The sequence below is a fragment of the Mustela putorius genome, unplaced genomic scaffold, assembly GCF_011764305.1.
Source record: "Mustela putorius furo isolate JIRA1106 unplaced genomic scaffold, ASM1176430v1.1 tig00000166_pilon_pilon_pilon, whole genome shotgun sequence".
Lineage (NCBI taxonomy): Eukaryota > Metazoa > Chordata > Mammalia > Carnivora > Mustelidae > Mustela > Mustela putorius.
Window position 1 is genome coordinate 705,194 of NW_025421301.1, and position 23,377 is coordinate 728,570.

At 45.6% G+C, this 23,377-nt stretch overlaps 1 protein-coding gene across 1 annotated transcript in view; it reads left to right on the plus strand.

Moving 5' to 3' along the window:
• GABRR2 (gamma-aminobutyric acid type A receptor subunit rho2) overlaps window positions 1–23,377 on the plus strand; it is a 44,252-nt gene that overhangs the window by 15,241 nt on the left and 5,634 nt on the right. Inside the window, exons 3-6 of the mRNA XM_004766916.3 lie at window positions 17,361–17,428; window positions 18,972–19,195; window positions 20,042–20,124; window positions 20,323–20,463. Coding sequence (XP_004766973.1) covers window positions 17,361–17,428; window positions 18,972–19,195; window positions 20,042–20,124; window positions 20,323–20,463 — 516 coding nt within the window. The remainder of the gene's footprint in view (window positions 1–17,360; window positions 17,429–18,971; window positions 19,196–20,041; window positions 20,125–20,322; window positions 20,464–23,377) is intronic.

The window sequence follows — 23,377 nt, forward strand, 5'->3', positions numbered from 1 at the left end:
GGGATGGCCTTCACCTTCTGGAAACCTTTCTTCCCTGTGCTGTTCCCTCACAAGGGGCAGGCTTCCCATACTCTTCAAGAGGAAATGCAGCCCCTACTTCTCCCTGTTAGCTCCAGAGGACTCTACAGTCCAGCCCAGCTCATTCCCGTCTCCCCTTACCCCTAACCACGACTCTTCCCTCCTAGAAGGCTCACAGTCCTGGAACATCCTGTTCCCACCTGTGAGCGTCTTTCTATCCACATCACTCCTGCTCTATGCTTCATCCAACAGCCTGTCCACATCTAGAACCCTGTTTAATTCCTTTCCTCTAACATGAGCCATCTCTCAGCTATTTTGAATGCTAGCACTTTCAGCTTTGAAAGAATCGCAGATTCCTTCTTTCACTCGCCAGACTGCCCCTCCACTTCAGACACCAAAGGCGAGTAGTGGGTTCCAGAGTCACTGCGCAAGTCTGACTTGGCTACAAAATCAGGGGTTTCCACCACCCCCTCTGCAGGTTCAGTAATCGGCTGTAATGGCGCGTAGAACTCAGGGAAAAACTTGCTTGCTGTTACTGATTTATTATACAGCATATTATGAAAGAGACAGGTGAGCAGCCAAATGAGGAGGTCCACAGGATGAGAACTGAAGAGTCCTGAGCACAGGGGCTCTGTCTCGTGGAGCTGGGGTCTCCCACCTTCCCTGCATGTGGATGTGTTCGCCAGCCTGGAGGCTCACCAAACCCTGTCGTTAGGGTTTTATAGAGTTCCCTTACACATGCATACTTGATGAAATCCTTGGCTATTGGTGATCACCTCAACCTCCAGTCCCCCCTCTCCCCGGAGGTGGGGGCATGAGGCAGCAGCTGAAAGTTCCAACCCTCTAATTACATCGTTGCTTCCCCTGATAAGCAGCCGCCATCCTGAGCTATCTCCTCACTAGCCTAAACTCAGAAATGTTTGCTGGAAGTCTGTTATGAATAAAAAAGATACTCTTCTCACTCCTATAGCTCAGGAACTTACAAAGGTTTTTAAAGTTCTCTGCCAGGAACTGGGGAAGAAGACCAAATCTGTATTTCTTGTCATATCTCGATATCACAATTGCTGCATCACTTTGCAATGTTACTGCCTGGTTACTTCTCAGGTTGGACAATCTCTAATGTGATGCTTTCCTAAGGAAGTTCCTTTTCTTTTCTTCAAAGATTTTTTTTTAAAATTTAGTTATTTGAAAGATACAGAGATAGTGACAGAGAACATGAGCAGGGAGGAAAGGGAGAAGCAGCCTCCCTGCTGAGCAGGGAGCCTGATGTGGGACTCAATCCCATCATGACCCTAGCCAAAGACAGATGCTTAACCAGCTGAGCCACCCAGGCACCCCCCAAGGAAGTTTCTAAGGTAATTCTGATGCTTTTCACCTGGGATGATACTTTAGAACCACTCCCATATAAGACACCCTCTGTGTTTGGGGTGCCCAGACCTGTGAGTGCTCCAGGGCTCTCCACATGCTTTACTCTGTGGCCTCCTCTCTAGTAAGTATTCAAGCCTGGACTTCTAAGCTCCAGGAGTCTGGCCACCAAGGCCTCAACTCCTACTCATCTGACCCTGCTGAGGTCCATGGAGCCAGCGCAAGGTAAGGTCCTGGCTCTCTTTGAAGCTGTGGCCTCCTGTTGAGTGGTTCTTGGATCTCCCTAGCTCTTCCTCCTCCTTTTCCCACATGGGGTGGTCTAGCACTTCACAGTTACATTTGAGGTTGGGGAGCTGAAGCTAGGGAGAAAGCTGGCTCCTGGGGCTCCTGCAGCCTTTTCCCCAGGAGCTATTGCCCTTGGAGGAGACCCCTCTGATCCTTCCTTCGTGCTCTTGGCCCTTCCCTTCTGGAGCATGAACCCTAACTTGCCACCCATGCTGTGCTCCTACTCACTCCTTCCTCTGAAATTAATCTTTCCTTTCTGGTCTCTCCCCCAAAGAGCCCCTCCCCTGCAATCCCCCTTGGGCCAATCTCACTCCTTCCCTCCCTTGACCCCACCTGAGAGACCAGGTAAACAACAAGGTCACTGAGCTCCAAAAGGACAGGATGCTGGGCCCCATTAATGAGTCTGTTTGGGGATGTTATATTTAAGAAATTGTTAGATATCCAGTGGAGACCTCTTTTAACCTTTTTTGTTGTTGCTGTTATGTTGTTAGTCGCCATATAGTACATCATTAGTTTTGACGTAGTATTCCAAGATTCACTGTTTGCATATAACACTCAGTGTTCCATGCAGTCTGTGCCCTCCTTAATACCCATCACCGGGCCAACCCAGCCCCTAAATCCCCTTCCCTCTAAAACCCTCAGCTTGTTTCTCGGAATCCACAGTCTTTCATGGTTTGTCTCCCACTTTGATTTCCCCCCTTTCATTTTTCCCTTCCTTCTCTTAATGTCCTCCATGCGATTCCTTATGCTCCACAAGTAAGTGAAACCATATGATAATTGACTTTCTCTGCTTGACTTATTTCACTCAGCATAATCTCCTCCAGTCTCGTCCATTTTGATAGACATGTTGGATATTCATCCTTTCTGATGGCTCTTTTATTTATTTATTATTTTTTTTTTTTAAAAAAATTTATTTATTTATTTGACAATCAGAGATCACTAGTAGGCAGAGAGGCAGGCAGAGAGAGAGAGGAGGAAGCAGGTTCCCTGCTGAGCAGAGAGCCTGATGTGAGGCTTGATCCCAGGACCCTGGGATCATGACCTGAGCTGAAGGCAGAGGCTTAGCCCACTGAGCCACCCAGGCACCCTCTGATGGCTCTTTTAATCTTTTACAACAATCAGGCTCTTGGAGTTTGAGTCAGAGATGGGACTCAGGGGGGCAATGAGAGTCGGTGTGGGGTTTCAGGGGAGAGTTGGTTGAGGGAAAGACCGCACATCTGCAGAGAGGAGCTTTGTGGCAGAGAACATAGAGGGACGGGTGTCAACAAGAAGGCCTGGGCCCAAGGAAGACTCCTAGACTCAGTGACTCAGCAAGGGTCAGGAGGGGAGGACAGGGAGGAGGTGGAGACAGCTGGTGGAGACGGGTAGCCAAAGAGAGTTTAACAAGAAGAGGAAAGTGGTCATTAGGGCATGGGAAATAGTAAAATCTCACTTTGGAAGTCTCCTTCCAAGTCAGCCATCCAGAAGTTCTCACACTTGAGTGTGGGTCAGCATTACTCCAGTGCTTATGAAAACCCAAACTCCCGGAGCCCCAACCCAGAGCCCCTGGCTCAGGAGCCTGGCGGGTAGGACTCCAGAATCATGTTGCAAACGTCTGCCTGGTGAGGCTGTTGCTGCTACCCGAGGTAGTAGGGTCCTGACCCAGTCCAGCCTAGATCCCAAAGTCCTAACACCAAAAATCCTGCTTTCACAAAATACCATAGACAGGGCAGCTTAAACAACAGAGTATTTCTCACTGTCCTGGAGGCTGGAGGTCTGAGATCAGGGTGCCATCGATGCGGTTCCTGGGGAGAGTTCTCTTCCTGGTTTGCAGATGGCCACCTCCTCACTGCATCCTCACAGGGTTAAGGGAGAGAGAAGCAAGCTCTCTTGTCTCTTCTTACAAGTCCTATTTGTGGAGGCTCTACCCTCCTGTCCTACTCACCTCCTGAAGGTCCCAACCTCCTAAGACCATCACATGGGAACTAACTAGGCTTCGCCGTATGAATTTGGGGGAGGAGACACTCAGTCCACAGCAAGCACCTCCTTCCATGGGGTCTCTGCCCACCCAGCAGCTGCACAGGCCCTTCTGACCTTTCTCAGTGATGAGTATCTGAGGAGTTTCCCCAAGACAGTTAAGCAGAGAGTCTGTGGAAAAGGGCAAGACCGCCCACAGGCAAACCCATTTCCACAAAGGACAGGGGATCGAGGCTGTTTCCTCGGTGAGTCAGCGGTGGAAAGTACCTTGTATGTACTGAGGTAGCCCACGGGCACATTCTTCACCGTTTACGCAGGGACAGCTGCACTCTCCCCTGTCCACCTAGGACACTCTCTCTTTGCCGCTAAAAAAATATTCTCTTGAAGTGAGCACTGCGTTCGTGCGCTGTAGGTCTTGAACCGATGACCACACATTTAGAGACTTAAGCCTGCACACATCTATTATCTATGGTTCTATGGGTCAGAAGTCCGAAATGGGTAAACTGTAAGTTTACTGGGGTAAACGCACAGTGTCAGCGGGGCTGTGCTCCTTTCTGGAACTTCTGGAAAGAATCTGTTTTCTGGCCCTTTCTGGCTTCTAGAGGCTGCCCAGATTCCTTGGCTGCTGGCTTTTCCCTATCTTTAAAGCCAGCAGCAGTGGCGGGAGTTCCTCAAACATTGCATCACTCTGAACCCTTCTGTCTCTTTCTTCCACATTTAAGGACACTTGTGATTCCATTGGGTCGGCCTGGATAATCAAGGCTGCTTTTCCTGTTTTAAGGACAGCTGATTGGCATCCTAAGTTCTATTTGCTGCCTTCATTCCCCCTTTGCCATGTGGTGCCTAACAAATTCATAGGTTCTGTGGGTCAGGATAGAAACATCTCCGTGGGAGGCATTATTCTGCCTCCCCCAAACGTATGTAAGGTGAAGTGCGTAAATCTCATATATAGCTCGAATTTTTACATATGTGAATATTTATTCTTAAAAACACGACCTAGATCAAGATATAGAACATTTTCAGTTCCTCAAATGGCTCTCTCATACCCTTTCCAGATGGTGCCTCCCAAGGATAACCGTTATGCTGCCCTCTGTCACATGAATTAGTTTTGCTCATTCCTGTGTGCCCTATAAATGGAATCCAACAGCATATGACACGCTGTGAAATAACCTGGTCCCTCTTTGGAACTGTACGGCATGGAGTTTTTTCATCATCTGAGTGCCAGTCTGTCTTTCTGGTAGGGGAGGGAGGCTGATGGCTCACTGCCCTGGGATAACATGAGAGAGAGTGCGTGTGTGTGTGTGTGTGTGTGTGTGTGTGTATGTGTGTGTATGTGTGTGTGTGTTTGTGGTCTTAGTGAGTTGATACAGAATGCTGAAGTGACCAGCAGACCAGCACAGGCTTCAGGTCTGCACACAGAGGCCACCGGGTGGGAGGGTTTTGCTGCGGAGACAAAAGCCAGGACTGTGGATTTGTCAAAAGACCCGTGAAGTCTGTTCCATCTCAGCAGACGCCAGTCCGCGGGGTCGATCCAGGCCACCTACTTCATGGCGGGGCCAGCCAGCATGGATGCGAGGGCCTTTTTCTCCTCCAGGCTGCAAGGTGACCCAAGGTGAGAGGAAATCAGAAACACCTTAAAAACCAGACTAGACTCAGCTGCTGTTAGTTGGTAATTGAAAATTTTTCAGACTTTGAAGCATAAGCTTTTGCAAGAAAGATCAGAAAAGCTGCCTTTTTTTTTTTTTTCCACATCTGAGAAGTGGTGGGTTAATTATCTTCCTCGCTCCCCTCACACCTCCTGACACTGTTCATACAACCGGAAATGCCCTTCTTCCCTTCGCTACTTGTTAGAAGTAACCACTGCTTCAAACCCCAGCCCAAACACGGTCTCTATGGTGACGCTTTCTCCAGTGCCCCCTGTCAGAATTAATCAGAAGTTGTCCCTTCTGTAAAATTCTCTACAGTGCCTTTGGTTAGAATTAATAGAGCTTTCCTCCTGTAGTATCTCCCAGATGCTTCTATTATATCACTTTTGTGATGTGTCCTGAAACAGAGCACCTTGTCCCCCTTAGCGGATTTCAGTCACCTGGAGAAAGCCGCTGTGTCTTCTTGGTCTCCGCACTCCCAACTGCACCCCTCAGGGCATGGTCTAACGGACGTGGGCAACGCAGGTCTGAAAGGATGAACCAGGCAGTCGGTGAAGGTGTGGAGACTTTAGGAAGCTCACACACATGGAAGGTCTTGTTGAGAGTAAGCTGCAATGGATCTGTGGAAGATTGTGACACCTGAAACATCAAAGTAAGAAGTACAAAGTAAGAAGGATAATGAAGAATCATTATTATTTTTTGTTTCAATTCATTTTACTACAAGTTTGAGAAAATTTTGTTATAAAAAGGGGCTTTGGAAAGATGGTATCTTTGAAAAGGTACTGCCAGATGACAGAAGACATGAACAGATATTTCTACAAAGAAGACGTACAGATGGCCAACAGATACATGAAAAGATGCTCAATATCACTCGTCACCAGGGGAATGCAAATCACACTATAATGAGTGTTACCTCACACCAGTTAGAACAGCTAAAGTCAACAACACAAGAAACAAGTGTTGGTGAGGATGTGAGTAAAAAGGGACCCTTGTGTACTGTTGGTGGGAATGTAAACTTTGGAAAATACTATGAAGGTTCTTCAAAAAATTAAAAATAAAATTATTATATGATCCAGTAATTCCAGTACTGGGTATTTACCTAACAAAATTGAAAACACTAATTCAAAAAGCTATATGCACCCCTATGTTATTGCAGCATTGTTTACAATAGCCAAATAATGGAAACGGCCCAAATGTCCACTGATAGAGGAATGGATGAAGCCGGAATGGAATATTACTGAGCCAAAGAAAAGAATGAAATTTGGCCATTTGCAACAACATGGATGGATCTAGAGAGTATCATCCTCGGCGAAATAAATCAGAGAAAGACAAATACCATATTACTTTACTGATATGTGAAATTAAAAAAAAAAAACAAATGAACAAAGGGAAAAAAAGAGAAAAATTTTAAAAGGAGACTAGAGAACAAACGGATGGTTACCACGGGGGCAATGGGTGGGGGAGTGGGTGAAATAGGTGACCAGGAGTAAAGAGTGCACTATCAGGATGAGCACTGAGTAACGTACAGAAGTGTGGAAAGACAATATTGGACACCTGAAAGTAATATGACACTATATTGGACATAATTTTAAAATTAATTAATTATTTGAAAAGATACTGCCAGACAAGTCTCATTAATCCACTACTGATCACAACATCTCTTTTGAGGTGTTGTTCTCTCCCTTTAGCATAGCAAGTTGTAACTCCTTAGGAATGGGGAACACGCACAGCTAATAATTGCCAGCCCTTCTTCAAGTGCGGCCCACAGAGATTTTTCTGTTGCTGGCTTCTCCGTTTCACTCTGTGGCACCTTCCGCTCACACTGCTGGCGGTGAGTGAGGCTGTGCTTCCCTGCAGCTCAGGCTGGGTGACAGTCCAGGACTCGAGTCCAGGACTCGTGGGGGGTCCTGGGACAGTGCGTGGTTATGCTGGTGTGGTCGGGCAGAGGACCCAGGGCACCTATAATTTCCCTGGGGAGCTGGATCTGCGGCGTGGCCCCTCAGTGACACTCATGCTAAAAGCGTGGCGGTCATTTCTGTCCCCATGTGTATTAAGCCTCCTTCAGGCCAGGCTCTTTGTTCTGTGAGTGCTGAGGGAAATAGCCACCAGTAACTTTCAGGCTCCACCTTCTAGGTAAGATAAGCCCCTGTAATAATGACAGTGATAATATAACTCTATAGAATATCTTATATGCCAAACCTCACATGGGCTTTCCACAGATTAACACAGTCCTCATGACAACAATATGAGGTTGGAATATATTATACCTATTTAACAGGTAAGGAAACTGAGGCACAGAGAACTTATGTATGCCCAAGGTGACACTGCTAGTAAATGATAGAGCCAAAATTCAGCTCCTGGCGCTCTAACACAATGGACTTAATTTTTGATATTTTGGAATCACAGAGTCCTTTGAAAATCTGTTTTTTTCCCAGAATAGTGATAATCTCTCTGTCACCCACACACACACACACCCACACACACTTTTATATGTGATGTCAGGAGATTCACAGAATCCTTGCACCTGTCCCTAGCGGCCCCACGGAGCTCAGGATAACTCCCTCCGCCTGCCTTGTACAGATGATCTCCACCCGATGACATCAGTGCGGAGCAACAAAGCACAGACATGAGCAGAGCAGGCCGGGGCAGCTGGGAGCTGGCATGAAGGATACCTAGGGAGGGCAAACGAGGGAACACAAGGCCAGGTGGGGGACCAGAGGGACAGAGGAATGGCCCTCTATCCGGGTCCGGAGCCTGGTCTGTCTTCTGGCCCTTAGGAGGGTCAGGTGGCTTTCTTGGGCTTTTCTTCCCTGTTCTTACCTTAGTCATTCCTACAGCAGAGGTTTCTCAACCCACTGACGCACTGGTTGGAGCAGATGGGAGTGGGGGACTCACGGGACCTGCTTCCTTAAATGACCACTTTCTTCTCCACCTGTGGGACCAGAGAGCCTGCAACATCCCCCCAGCCCCACCCCACCCTCTTGCTCTGCTTCCACATTTTCAGAGGAACCTCTGCCATTTATCCTCAGGTCTTCTTGTCTATTGTCATGCTAACCACCCCACCCTCCTCTAAGGTGTGGGGGTGTGGTGGGGCAGGGCGGTGGTGGGGGCTTCAGATGCTTTCTCCGTGCAGATTGTCAAGCTGACAAAGCAGAAAGATGACCCTCCTCTCCACAGGTTGATGGGGAAAGTAGATGAGTATTCCAGTAGGAAAAGAACAGTACACCGTGTGTTTCAGCAACCTCACTTAGGAGGTTGGGGAAATCCTCCTAGGAGAAAGGTGGGGTTTAAGTGGAGACTCTGGTCAATTGGACTAGTAATATCTTGTGTTTCAGATGAAGTTATGTCTCTTTTATATATCTATTGTTTATTTCCTCTTTTTTGGAAATGCTTATTCAAGTCTCTTGCCTGGTTTTGTATTGGGTTGTATGATGTTTTCTTAATGGGACTCTTAGGAATTATATATATATATTCCACATATAAGCTCTTTGCCTGTGGTATTTTTTTGTAAATTGGAGTTCTTGATTTCTTCACTGGAAAAAATTTTTTAAAGATTTTGTTGATTTATTTGACAGAGAGAGAGAACAAGAGAGCATAAGTAGGAGGAGTAGCAGAGGGAGAGAGAGAAGCAGACACCATGCTGAGCAGGGAGCCCACCGCCGGGTTCTATCCCAGGACCCTGGGATCATGACCTGAGCCAAAGACTGATGGTTAACCGACTGAGCCACCCAGGAGCCCCTCAGTGAAAAGTTTTTTTTATAGAATTGTAACACGTATACAGAAAAAAATACACAAATCCTAAGTGTACAGCTTAGTAAAATCACAAAAAGTGAACACTTTCATTACTGAGCATGTAGATCAAGAAACAGTATTTCCAGAAGTCTCCTTGCCCTGTCATTATCCTTCTATCGTGGGCAACCATTATCCTGATTTCTAACACCAAATAATTCATTTTGCTAGGTAATCTTAATTTCAGTGTGAATCTATTGATCTTTTCTTATGGTTAGTGCTTTTTGTGTCCCAATATTGCTCTCCTGAGGTAAGAATATATTCCCCTCTGTTACCTTCTGGAGCTTGTTGTTTTGCTTTTCACCTTTGTGAAACTCACATTTCATATCTATAATCCACTTGGAGTTATTCTGCATATTGTGTGATTTGCATATATATTGCGAATTGTCCCAGCATTAGTTATTAAAAATACTATTCCTTCTCCAATGACCTGCAGTGACATCTTTAAAATAAGTCAATGTCCTTAAATATGTGTGTCTGTTTCTGGACTCTCTACTCTTGTTCCATTAGTCAGTTTGTCCATTTTTACACCAGTCCCTCACCTGTTCTGGACTCTCTACTCTGTTCCATTTGTCAGTTTGTCCATTTTTACGCCAGTCCCTATAATGAATCTTGATACCCGGTAAAGCACATCCTCCTACCCCGTTTTTCTTCAGGATGGACGGCTTTGAATTTCCTAATGATCATTTTGTCAAGTTCCATACGAAAATAATGAGATCTTGATTAGAATTGCACTGAGTCTGTAGACCAATATGGGATCATTCAGATTTTTACAAGATTGAATCACCCAATACAGGAACAGAATCTATTTTCCCATTTATGTAGGTCTTTCATTTCTTTCAGTAATATTTCATAGTTTACTTCATAGAGGACCTCCAGATATTTTGTTAGATTTATATTAGGTTCTTATTCCTAGGCATATTTGATGTTATCATTAAAAGCATTTTTGCAAAAATTTCCCTTTCTAACTTTGATTTTTATATATTGACTCTGTATTCAACATCCTATTAAAATCCCTTATTAATTTCTAGTAGTTGATCTGCTAATTAAAAAATTATATACCCAATCTTATTTTTGTTTCTTTTTTTCCAGCTGTCCTAATGTTTCTCATTCCCTTCCTTTTTGTACCATCTAGACTTTTCAAAATAATACTGAATAGAAGTGGCATTCACAGGCATTCTCAATATGAAAGGAAATCTTACAACACTTTACCTTTACATATGATATTTACTTGGGTGCCCGACACTCAGCTGGTTAGGCAACTATCTCAATTTTGGCTGAGGTCATGCTCTCAGGGTAGTGTGATTGAGCCCTCTATAGGGCTACACACTCAGCCCAGGGTTGGCTTCTCCCTCTTCCTCTCTTCTCCCTGCTCGTGCTGTCTCTATTTCTCTCTAGAATAAATAAATAAATAAGGAATGCCTAGGTGGCTCAGTCAGTTAAGTATCTGTTTCTGGCTCAGGTCATGATCACAGGATCCTGGGATCGAGTCCCTCATCAGGGTCCCTGCTTCTCCCTCTGCCTGCTGCCCCCTGCTTGTGCTCTCTCTCTCTCTCTGACAAATAAATAAATAAAATCTTTAAAAACAAATAAGTATAATATTTACTATAGCTATTTTTTGGTAGCTATCACTTTTCAAATTCAGTAAGCTCCCTTCTAGTCCTCTATTCCTCAGTGTCCTAAATGGACACTGATTTTAGCAGAGGCTTTTTCTGTTAATGTGGAAAATTATATTGATTCTATTTTTAAGATTTATTTATTTATTTTATTTTTAAATTTATTTGAGAGAAAGAGAGAGTGTGGGGGGCAGGGACTGAGGGAGAGGAAGAGAGAAATCTACGCAGACTCTGTTAAGCATGAGCCTCATGTGGATTTCGATCTCATGACCCTGAGATCACAACCTGAGCGGAAACCAAGAGTTGACATCCTTAACAACTACGCCACTCAGGTGCCCAATTCTATTTTTATGGTTTAGAATTTTATGCAGAAATTCTCAATCTTAATTTTTATTATCTCTTTGCACTTAGTACACTAAGATATTATGCTATTTCAATATGTAAAGCCCCTTGTTCTTATTCTCTATTTTTTCTTCTGGTTATCATGTCTTCCTTTCTTGTGTGCCTTATTTGTGCCTTATTATCTTATTTCTTTATTATGAGCTATATATTATATTTATAATATTTTGAATAGAAATAACTGGAGAACTTACATGGTGATATCTTCCTCCAGAGAGAATTTCTGTTTATTTCTACCAGGTAGCTGGTAGCACTGATAGCCCGGGCTGCCTGAGGCTACTAGCACTCCAGAGAACTAATCCACTTGTAGAGACTGATGTGATTTGAAGTTGAGCTGCACATCCTGCAAGGGCCTATCTACCTTCATTGCTAGGGTGTACTTTTGGGCTTCCTAATACAGAGTTAGCCTGTTTGGTGGGCCCTGGTCTCTAATCCCAGCCTTGAAGCTTCCGGAAACCATCAAGAGCTTCCTTCAGCTCCTCAGTTGACTTCCTGAGTTAGCAAATTCTCCCAAGAAAAGTAGATCCAAATTTTGAACACTCTCACATCCTAATCCAGGTTTAACTTATTAACTTCAAAGTTTTCAGAAATAAATTTTTATGTTTTGTCTAGCTTTGTAGTTTTCAGTAGAAATATTACTGTGAATTCCTTAGCTTGCAATTACTCAACGTGAAAGTCCTTGATTGATTTTTCAATTGTTAAAAAAACCTTGCATTCCTGGAATAAACCTGATTTAGAAGAGACTTACCTTTTTTAAAAAAAAACATATTACTGGATGGGATCCAGCTTAATATTCTGTTTAGGACTGTTGATTCTATGTTCATGAGTGGATTGACCTATAATTTTGCTTTCTTGTGCAGTTCTTAGGCTAACTTCATAAAATAACCTGGTATCTTTTGACATGTATTTTGATTTTTTAAAATATTCTTTTGATATTCTCTAGAAGAATTTATGTAAGACTGGTACTATTTCCACCTAAACCTTTGCTAGAATTTGTTGGTGAAGACATCTGGACCTATCATTTTCTTTGTGGGAAAATTTAAATTAAATATTTTTTTAAATTAAATTTTTTTAAATAAAAAAGCAACATTTAAAAAATAATTTTCAGGTTTTTATATTTTTCCTCTTCTCAGTGTTGACTGCTATGTTGTATATCTCTGGGAATTTGTTCATGACATCTAAATTTTAAAGGTTATTGGGTTGTTCAGAATAACATCTTTTAACAATTACTATATGATCTCTCTGATACGAGGAATTTGGGAGGCAAGGTGGGGGGGTTGTGGGGAGTCGGGAAGGAAAAAATGGAACAAAATGGGATCGGGAGGGAGACAAACCATAAGAGACTCTTAATCTCACGAAAAAAAACTGAGGGTTGCTGGAGGGTAGAGGGGTAGGGAGAGGGTGGCTGGGTTATGGACATTGGGGAGGGTATGTGCTATGGTGCTGTGAATTGTGTAAGCCTGATGATTCACAGACCTGTACCTGTGGGGCAAATAATACATTATATATTAATAATAAAAAAAGAATAACATCTTTTAATTTTTTTTATGTTTGTAGCATATACAGTGATGGCTTTTTCATTCCTGATAGTGGTTATTTTTGCTTTCCTTTTTGCCAGATCAATCTTATTAGAGTTCTATTGGTTCTATCAGTCTTTTCAAAGAACCAATATCTGGCTTTAATTATCCTTTCAGTTGTATGTTTGTTTTCTAAATCAATGCTTCCTGTGCTTACCTCTTTTATTTCCTTCCATCTACTTTAATTTGTGTTTCTTTCCCTACCTTGTAAATTGAATTTAAGCTTTTCTTCCTTTCTGAGATGAAGGTTAAGGTTATAAATTTCTCTAGAAGAAATGCTTGGCCTACATTCCATGAGTTTTGATGTGTACTATTTTTTAAGTCATTTTGTTAACATTTTCTAATTTTCATTATGATGCCTTCACTGACCCATGAGATTTTCCAGAAGTACATTGCTGAATTTCCAAATGTACGGAGATTTTCTAGTTATAGTTTTGTTGCTTATCTCTAATGTTTATTGAATTCAGAGTTATATCAATTCCAGTCCTTTAAAGTTTGTCAAAAAGGCTCTTTAGCTCTGTATATAGTAAAATTTTTGTAGATGTTCAACAAAGGCTTGAAATGAATTTTGTCTTAAACATGTCTGTTACGTCAAGTTTGTTGATTTGTTTTTCATCTTATTTATCCTTACTAGGATTTTTTGGCCTGTTTTATAAATTCTGAGAAAGAAGGATTAAAATCTCCCACTATGAATGTAAATTTGCCTGTTTCTGCTTCAATTCTGTCCACTTTTTATTTTTGCCTTTTGAGCTTATATCAGTAAACGCACACAAATTTATATTTATATTTTATTGGTGAATTGAGTCATTTGTTACTACGAAATGAGCCTCTTTATCTCTCTTTGTCTACTTTATTTGATATAATACAACAATACCCATTTTCTTTTGGTTAGTATTGACATGTGATATCATTTGCATTCTTTTATGTTCAACTTTCCTGTATCTTACATTTTCAGTGCATCTCTTCAAACAGCATAAAGTTGGGTGTTGTTTCTTGATCCAGTATGACAAACTTTTAGCATTTCTGAATTACCAAGTTGAACAATATTTGTTTGTTAAATGGAACATTTGGTCCATTTATATTTAGGAATAATTTACATGTTGGTTTTAAATCTGTCATCCTACTCTGTCTTTTTTATTGTCCAACCAATACGGTGTCTTTCTTTTTTTCTTTCCTTACATCTTTTCTTTTGGATTGGTTACTTTTGGTTTTCCTATTTAGGCTTTCCTATTTTAGTCTGAACACACATATTCTTGCTATTTGTCCGTGGCTCCCTGGAAAACAGCATGAACTCTTGGCTTATCGTACTAGCGTGTTAATTAGCTACTTTAACTGTTCTCCAAGACAACGCAAAGATCTCATCACACTTGCACTTCGCTTATATCCCTCCTCATTTAAATGATATTTTTGCTTATATTTCTGTTTGGGTTTTTCACCCCCACAATACGCTATTAATATTGTTTTCGATAGCCAACGTTTACTTAGAATCATGCATATGTTTGTCATTGTTGTTTTTCTTTTTTCATTCTTGCATCTCCATCTTTCCCTTTGGGAAACCTTCCTTCAGCTTGAAAAACATCTTCATTTAGGGCAGGACGCATGTCGGCCTATTCTCTGTTTTAGTTTGTCTGAAAATTCTGTTTCACATTCATTCTTGGAGTCAGTGGGGAAGACATGACATTTATCTTGATTTTAAAAATGGATAAATTCCTAACATGTGCTTTTTAGGGCCCTGTGAGGAGAAGTAATGACAGGAAGGCTAGGAACCAAGAAAATCGTTGGCTACACACGTATTTCCCTTATGCTACCTTGAATTTGTCACCTCATTGGCTATACTGTCTGCAATCCCACCAGTGACTTCTGTTTGGTTTACCAGATCTCTCTCTCACAGCAGAAAAACCCACCATGGTGTGAAGAGGCCAAGGCGTGAATGCCTGCTTAGTCTAGTTAAAGACTGTTTTCTTTCTAACACCCTAGGGGACCCAGTCCTACTCAAAACGTAAAATTGTTCAGGGAAGAAGGACAAAGACCAGTTCTTTGGTAGAATTTCTCCCAAAAATCAGGTTAGAAAAGGCCACAGAATAGAGAGTTCCGGAGAGCCTGGGCAGTGGGGCAGGTCAAGGTCAAAGGTCAACCCCATTGCACTCAGACCAAGGAGGACAGGGCATTGGTTCTGTTCAAACTTGAGGTGTGAGTCCCCCAGAAGGCAGCTTTAGAGCCTCCTGAACACCCAGATTGCTTACCTCCACCAATCCAGGTCTCCAGAGAACTTGACCTGCCCTCCCACATGGGCAGGACCTCCAGAGCACTGATGCTACCCTCAGGCATTATCAAATTTCTCTTAGAAGGGAAGTTGGAGCTGTGGAGAGCAGGCCAGGCCCTAAGAACAGAGCGACACAGTTTCAGACTCAAAGCAAGCTGATATAGTTTATCTTGAACACGTCCTTTGCCAAAACCAGCTCCTATTCAAACACTGTGCCCATTATCTGAAAACCAGGCCACTGGGAGGTAGGTCCAAAGAAGGTGATGGTTGTATTGTTTTTTTTTCCCCTTTGGCTCTTGGGACAACTGGATGTGGCAGATCACGTGGCACTTTAGAGAAAGGAAAGGAGGGGAAAGTAGAGCGGATCATGCACAGCAAACCCCCGTGAAATACAGGGCTACCAAAGTTAGCAGTTTAGACTCTGGGCCATTGTAACATCTCTGGCTAACAGAGGGTCCACAGGATGAGGAAATTAACCAGCCCCACTTCCCCAGGGGCTATGCTGGGAGCACGTGGCCCCAGGACAGGGGAGCAGGGTCTGGGTACCAGGAGAGAACTCTGACCAGGCTGCCTGCAGACCCCCCCTAGTGTTGCAAGCCCCACTGGGGGAGAAAGGCAGACTAGTCAGCCCTAAGGAGGGGGACTCCTCCCCACACTGAACATTCCACTTCTGGCACCTTCAAAGCACCCCATAGCCTAGAATAAGAAGAGAACACAGCTGTTAGAACAGGGACTTCTCATGGGCCCTGACCTAAGCCATCTGTTGAAAAACATGGGAAAATAAAAAGATCAGCTTACACCCTGATTTGAGAGGGGGAAAGTGAAAAAAAAAAAAAAAAAAAAAGCATTGTACTAATTTCCTTAGATGTTTAAGAACACAGAAAATAGTCATTACATCCCTGTGGTAATCAATAAAATCCTTCCATTCTGTTGGACTCAGTAAAAAAAAAACAAATCTTTAATGGTGTGATTGTAAGTATTAGCAGGTATACAGGGAGATTTGGGGGGAGTCGTGAATCCACCAACCTGGGCCACCTCCATGAGGACCCCTAGTCCTCCAGTGTGGGCTGGAACTGAGGACTGAGACTTCTGGTTCCTATTCCATGAAGGTCTCTGATCCTCCTTCCCTGCCCATGACCAAAGTTTCAGTGCGTTCCAGACCTTCTCATTCCTAAGACCCAGACTCCCTCAGCCACCCTAAAGTTCTCCCTGCTCAGACCACAGTGGGTCAGCATGGCCTGGTCCCCACTCCCTGGCTGGAGTTCAGAGGTCAAGGTGCAGTGGAGAAGGCCTCTAGACAATGCCTTCTCCCCAGGAACCCAGCGCTGCTGCCACTTGACTTTCTCAGAGATAGTTTTTTGTCTCTGAGTATAATAGCATGTGTTAATATGCTCAAAAACACAGGCTTTTCGTTTTCCCCATTCTAGCTTTAAAAAAAAACCTAAAATCTAAAATACTGGGGGGGGCGAGGGGGGCTCAGTGGGTTAAGCCTCTGTCTTCAGCTTGGGTCATAATCCCAGGGTCCTGGGATCGAGCCCCACATCAGGCTCTCTGCTCAGCGGAGAGCCTGCTTCTCTCTCTCCCCCCGTCTGCTGCTCTCCCTCCTTGTGCTCTCTGTCAAATAAATAAATAAAATATTTTTTAAAAATCTAAAAAACAATTTATAGAAGTATAACATACACACAGAAAGTATACAAGTTGTAAGTGGACAGCCCATTAAGTTATCACAAAATGAATGTAACCATCATCCAGCCCAAGAAATACAACAGGATGCCAGAGCTAAATCCACAGCTAAACACAGTTTTGGACATTTTGCCACGGGCCAGGTGGAATTGAGTGTCAAGCTCTTGTGCTATGTACTCTCTTACTCCTCTTCTGACATGTTCTGAAAGGATTTAAAATTCTTGTACAGAATTGTCTTTGGCTGTGATCCAACTTCTTCTCTCACACCCAGACGGAAGGCTTCTAGAAGGCAGTATTCGGGAGGTGTAGTTTGAGTGACTGAATGAACCCAGCCCCAGGCACGCAGGTGTTCCAGGCCCAGGTCTGAGGCTCTTAGGGCTCATCTGTCCTTTATAGATGTCACAGGAGGCAGGACAGTGGACCAGGTTCCCTACTGAAACACTAGAGCATTATTCTCTCTACCCTACAGAGATAGTACAGGGATGTAGGAAGTAGTAACCCAGCTCATCAATTCATGCAACAAACATGGATTAAACATTCATGTTGACCCAGGAAAGACACATAAGGCAGATGGTGTCTCCAACCTCAGGAAGAAAGTTCAGGAACCCAACATGTCAGGAAATAGCAAGAAAACCCTCATAGAATTTGGACTACTGCTTCACTCTGTCCCAGTCAGTCTCTTCCCCAGGAGGAGGGGGCTGGGGTGGCTGACCCAGTGGTAGATAGAATGGGCCCTTCACCAGCTGGCTTTGCTCTTCTGCAGGCCCCGCTATCCCGGTGGGCGTGGACGTGCAGGTGGAGAGCCTGGACAGCATCTCGGAGGTGGACATGGTACGCAGCGCCCTCGGCTGGCGGGGCAGCCTCAGGGCGGCTTTTGAGGTTAAGGTTCTGAGAACGCCTGCCTCCCCGGGGCAGCTGGGGAGGGGGGCAGGCAGGCTGTGCCTGGGTGGGCAGAGCCAGGGCTGCAGAGGATAGACTTGGGGACTGGAAGTTGGGTCAGGTGCTGTGAAACTAGAACAGGGGTTCTCAATGATATGGGTCAAAGTAACTCGGGAAGTTGGTTAAATGCAGATTTCTGCGCCCCACCAGAGACTTCCTGAATCAGTCTCCGGGAGTGAGGCCCAGCCCCTTACATTTTGGATGGGACCAGTCAGATGAACCTCACTTGGAGGAGCCCGGGAGGGGACATTCTCAGACAGAAATTCTGACGTTCGCTGCCCCCCAGGGCCCGCCTTGAACATGCCTCCCCTGCCCAGTCCTTGCCGGGGTCCGCAAAGATCAGGCAGTCAGGGAAGGCTTTTGAAGAAGCCTTGTTTCCGTTGAGACGCGAAGGACAGATTAAGAAGGAGACATGGTGGAGTGGGCCAGAGGGAGAGCAGGGGAAGGGCCCATGGAGCGGGCCAGAGGGAGAGCAGGGGAAGGGCCCGGAGGCCGAAGAAACAGGAGTTCTAGAAGCACAAACTAAAACATCGGAGCACAAAGTGAGGAAGGGGTGGGGGCGGAGGGTTGGGCGGGCGGGGGTGCTCCCGCCCACCAGTAACCCTGCAGGACAGCCAGGCAGGGTAGAGGTGCGCTGGTAAAGCAGAAGTGGGCCCTAGGCTCTGAGACCAGCACCACCAGCAGGCATCCTAACGCCCCCGCTCCAGAAGAAGGTGTTTGGGGGCATTTCCTTACTTACTCACACTTGCACCTTGTCTACTGGCTGTGACAAGGGGCCAGCCTCTTGGTTCAAGGCCTCATCAATGCAGGCGAGGAGACACCATTTAACAGAATGAGCTTTCAGGCTGAAATTATAGCAGATACGCAGCTGCCCAAGCCTTCATCCATTCATTGACAACCACCCCAATTTTTCCATCCTGCATATATTTATTGAGCACCTACTGTGTGCCTTGTCAGGCATCAAGTTAGGACCTGGGGACTCAACGGCACACAGGACACAATTCTGCCTTCAAAGATTCTTCGAGACCCACACGCAAAACTCTCTTAAACGGGACACTGGGTTGTGAAGGCTTCTCCCAGTGCCCACTCACGTGACACTGAAAACTTAGCCAATAGGAAAGGAGCCCCGTGTGCGCAAGTCTGGGCGAGAGAGAACAGGACAATCTCTTTCTGTGGTCCCCATGGCAGGTTCACAGCTGCAGGTTTCACTTGCAGTCCCTGAGGGGGCGCTGTTCTCTGTACTGGGCTCCCACCCCACCTCCCGCCTGCACAAGGATGAGCCCTTCTCTTGCCCACCCTAGCGGCACCACAGAGGCAGGTAGCCACCGTACTGTGGTGGAGCCTCTGGTGTGCATTGCTTTGGTTGATGACGGATGGGTTGTAAGAAAGGCAGCTTGCTAAATACATCTGTCTGGTGTCACCTCCGGCTCCGCAGGACTTCACCATGACCCTGTACCTGCGGCATTACTGGAAGGACGAGAGGCTGGCCTTTCCCAGCACCAGCAACAAGAGCATGACCTTCGATGGCCGGCTGGTAAAGAAGATCTGGGTCCCCGACGTCTTCTTCGTTCACTCCAAACGGTCTTTCATCCACGACACCACCACCGACAACATCATGCTACGGGTGTTTCCAGATGGGCACGTGCTGTACAGCATGAGGTAATGGTCCCTGGGCTCTTGGTCCAGTGTCATGCTCATACATATGGTCAGCCTGGTTGGCTGTGAAGAGTTGGTCACCATGGTCCCCAGGCTCTTGGTCTGGCGCCATGCTCATATGTTTGGTTTGCCTGGTTGGCCGTGAAGAGTAGGTCACCATGGTTGGCCTGTGTCTCTACGGAATGAGCCTCCTGATGTCGGTTAGAACTCTCTGAGGATGAAACGGTCACCCTAGTAGCCAACAACTTCCCTGTCACTGGGGCGCTTAAGCTCGGGTGAGGAGACTAGGTAGGCCTGAGTGAGTTGAAGGAGCCAATGACCTTCTAGGCACCTTCCAGCCATGACAGCCCATGATTCTACTTTATTGGTAATAAAGATTTAAAAAGGTGACAAGAGCGGCTCTTGACTGAGTGCTGTTGCAGCCGGCTTCCGCGCTAACACGAGATGATGCAGGCTTATCCTACATCTTCTTGGCCTACTGGTAGGGTTCACCAGAACCTGATGCTAATAGCCTTGGGGTGTTGGTTGGGGGTTGATAACCTCCCAGGCAACACTGGGGGAGGCAGCCCACGGGCTGAGGGCCACACGCAGAAAAGGTACAGGTGTGTGCTCCTGACAGCCAACACCCTCAGTGGCTGGGGGACGCAGTAGAGCGTTGATAACACATCCCGCAGAAGACGGGACTCTAAAACTTAGGGTCTTGCCATGGAGAGACTGGGGTTTCCAAGCTTCTGAAGCAGCTGTGAGAAGGCAGCCGCTCTTGGTTGTGTCGGTGTTCTTCTTGCTCTGGGCAGGCATATGAGCCAAGAACTCACTGCACGAGCCAACATGCTTGTTTGGGTTGCCTAGGATTACGGTCACTGCCATGTGCAACATGGACTTCAGCCACTTTCCCCTGGACTCCCAGACCTGCTCTTTGGAGCTGGAAAGCTGTAAGTACCAGTGTTCCCGAAGACAAATCTCCGCCTCATTCCCGCTCCAGTCTTTGTGCCCTTTTTGTAACCGTGAGACTGAGTACTGCCTGCCGATGTTAAGGCCTGTTTACTCCAAGGCTGGTGTAGGATTTCCCTGTGGCTTCAGCCACCTCCAAAGCAAAGGAGTCGAATTAACTTATTTTCCTCTCCCCAAAGATGCGTATACAGATGAAGATCTAATGCTGTATTGGAAGAATGGGGATGAATCCCTGAAAACCGATGAGAAGATCTCCCTGTCCCAGTTTCTGATTCAGAAATTTCACACCACTTCCAGACTGGCCTTCTACAGCAGCACTGGTAGCTAATGTTTGCCACGGTCTGATCCAAATGTGGAAGAAAATACCTTAGAAACCTCCAGCCTAGGGGCGCCTGGGTGGCTCAGTCGTTAAGCATCTACCTTCGGTTCAGGCCATGATCCTGGGGTCCCCGCCTCGGGTTCCCTGCTCAGCAAGGAGCCTGCTTCTCCCTCTCCCACTCCTCCTGCTTGTGTTCCCTCTCTTGCTCTGTCTCTCTCTGTCAAATAAATAAATAAAATCTTAAAAAAAAAAAGAACCCTCCAGCCTTGAACTGTCCCATGCCAATGAAAATGAATGTGTATTCCTAAGTAATGCGTAATTCTGCAAAACATAAGCAACATTGATAAGCAGAAATTTTGAAAGTTGCTCTCCTCTGAAATCCCATGGCCAGAGGCAGCCACTCCTCACAATTCAGCACACATTCTTGTGAACACTTTGATTTTAAGGATGCAATTGTACAGAAGTGGGGTCCTGTTTTACCTGCTACTCTGTAGTCTGATTTGTTTGACTTAATGACAAGGATGATAGCTTTCTGAGGAAATGTATCTCTTACCTATTTTTAGATCTATCAACTTATTTATTTATTTACTTTATTTAACTCCTCTTTATTTACTTTATTTAACTTTAGTTGGGGGAGAGGCAGAGGGAGAGGGAGAGAGAGAATCCCAAGCAGACTCCCTGCTGAGCACGGAGCCCGATATGGGGTTCCATCTCATGACCCTGAGATCGTGACTTGAGCTGAAATCAAGAGTCGGACGCTTCACCAACTGAGCCACCCAGGCGCCCCTATAGATTTATTTTTAGTGTTTAGTGTAACTCATCTTGGACCCTGGGCCGTGTTTGAAGTTTTGAGAAGATGCCCTTGTCAGTTCTCTAGTCCCACCGTTGTTTCCAAGGGCCGTCATAATAAACACGAGGTGGGGGCCTAAAGCAAGAGGAACATATTTGCCCACAGTTGTGGAGGCCAGAAAGCTGCAGACCATGCTCCCCGCTTAGGCTGTAGGAAGGAATCCTTCCTTGTCTCTCTCTAGGTTCTGGTGGTGCTGCCTTGCTCTAATGCCTGCCTCTGCTATCACGTGGCATTCTGTGTCCCTCTCTGTGTCTTCACATGCTGCCGTTCCTGTGTGTCTGTGTCACGAAATTTCCCTCCTCTGTAAGGCCACCAGTCAGTCATTGGATTATGGCCCACCCTAACCCAATATGCCCTCACCGCATCTTGGCTCCATGTGAAAAGACCTTATTTCTGAATAAGGTCACATTCACAGAAAGGGGGAGTTAGGACTTCAACACATCTCTCTAAGGGACACAGTTTACCCCGTGACAACCCTGCAGTAGCTGCAGGACTCTAAGGGACTTCTCACTTCATTCCGCCTTGTCCGTATGCCGAGAAGCCCAGGCCCTTCCATGTGGAGCTTTTTTGCCCCTGCCCGGCTGCCGGCTATCTCCCCGTTCCCCTGCCTCCACGCACACCCCTGTGCCCCCAACATCAAACACTGGAAAAGACCGAGTCTCAGTCAAGGTGGTGTGAGTCTCCGAACCACGCAAGCCGCTTCACTTTATGCCCACGGGCTCGTCCTCGTCCCTCTCTTCCCTTCTCCGCCGGTGCCTGTTGTCACCCAATCTTCTTTCCTCATCTCTTCTTGGCAAGTTCAAACCTACTCTCTTTCTAAAACCATTCTTAAGAATGTCTTCTATAACTTATTACTATGGTCACTGTTTTGAGTGCTTTATAGGAATTAATAATTTCTACCCAACAAACCTGTGATGTAATTATTATGCCTCATTTATGGGTGAGAAAACTGAGACTCAGAAGGATTAAGTTGCTTATTGAAGTTGCACAGCTAGCAGGTGGCCAGACAATCTGCCTTAATCACTCTGTGCTCTCCTCTTAGATGTTTTCTGTATTGAAAGAGAAGCTGGCTTGTTTGTTTATCTTGTCCCCGCTCCTTTCTGGAGTCCAGATTAAAATGCATCTTCCTCTCCCATTATTTACTATGTACCAACAAGGAGCTTTATCATCCCCGCCCCTCCTACTGCCCCAACCACCAGGAGCTGCGATCTCACCCCAGAGTGCTCTGTTTGGAACACAGAATGTACATTTTTAAAGCTCTTGGTTCCCTCTTACTGTTTCCAAGGCAACTCTCCCTGGTTTTCTTAGAAGGAAAGGATAGTGGAATAGTCCTGAACAGAATGAAGGCAACTCTCAGCCTTTCCAGAAAGACTCTGTACAAACCTAAGGAACAACACGATGTGCTTCGTGGGTGCCAATTTAAGTAGGGAACATAATGCTGAGATGACAGGGCAAAGGAATGAATGAATGATTAGGAGTTTCTGTCGTATCTGCAGATCACTGTCTCTTTTCCCACTCCACTAAAAGCCCCTACCTCATTCAAACCGCCGAGGGACCTACAGAGTAACCGTGAGTCAAGCCTGTCTGGACTCAGCCTATCGTTCCGGCCTTTCACTACGGATCCAACCCTCCCCTCACCTGACTCAGTAGTAACCTTCCATGCCAGCCAGGTAGACTTTGTTCCCTCTGCAGCGTTTTTCTGGGGGGCAGCCCGCGTCATTATCCCAGGCTGCGCTGAGCTGGAGAGGGGTGGGTGTGTGCACACCCCTGTAGTCTAATTTTGACATTTGTACCGTCCTTGACACCATCTTTGGTCCCAGTGGTTGGTATCGATCCTGTGGCTCGTTGGACGCCTTACCGTTTTAGTCCTTGTTGACAACCGTCCATCTGGTGACGCAAGGGAGACAGGCTGAGCTGACCCAATGTATGACAAAGGGGACAATCCTACGGCAGCTCTGCCGGCTCCTGCCCCAGTGGTATTGGCCTCAACAAAATGGAACCAGTCCTGCTTCTTAGCCTCCTGAGTAGTGAGTCCTCAGGAAATACGGTTGTGGGTGGAAAATAA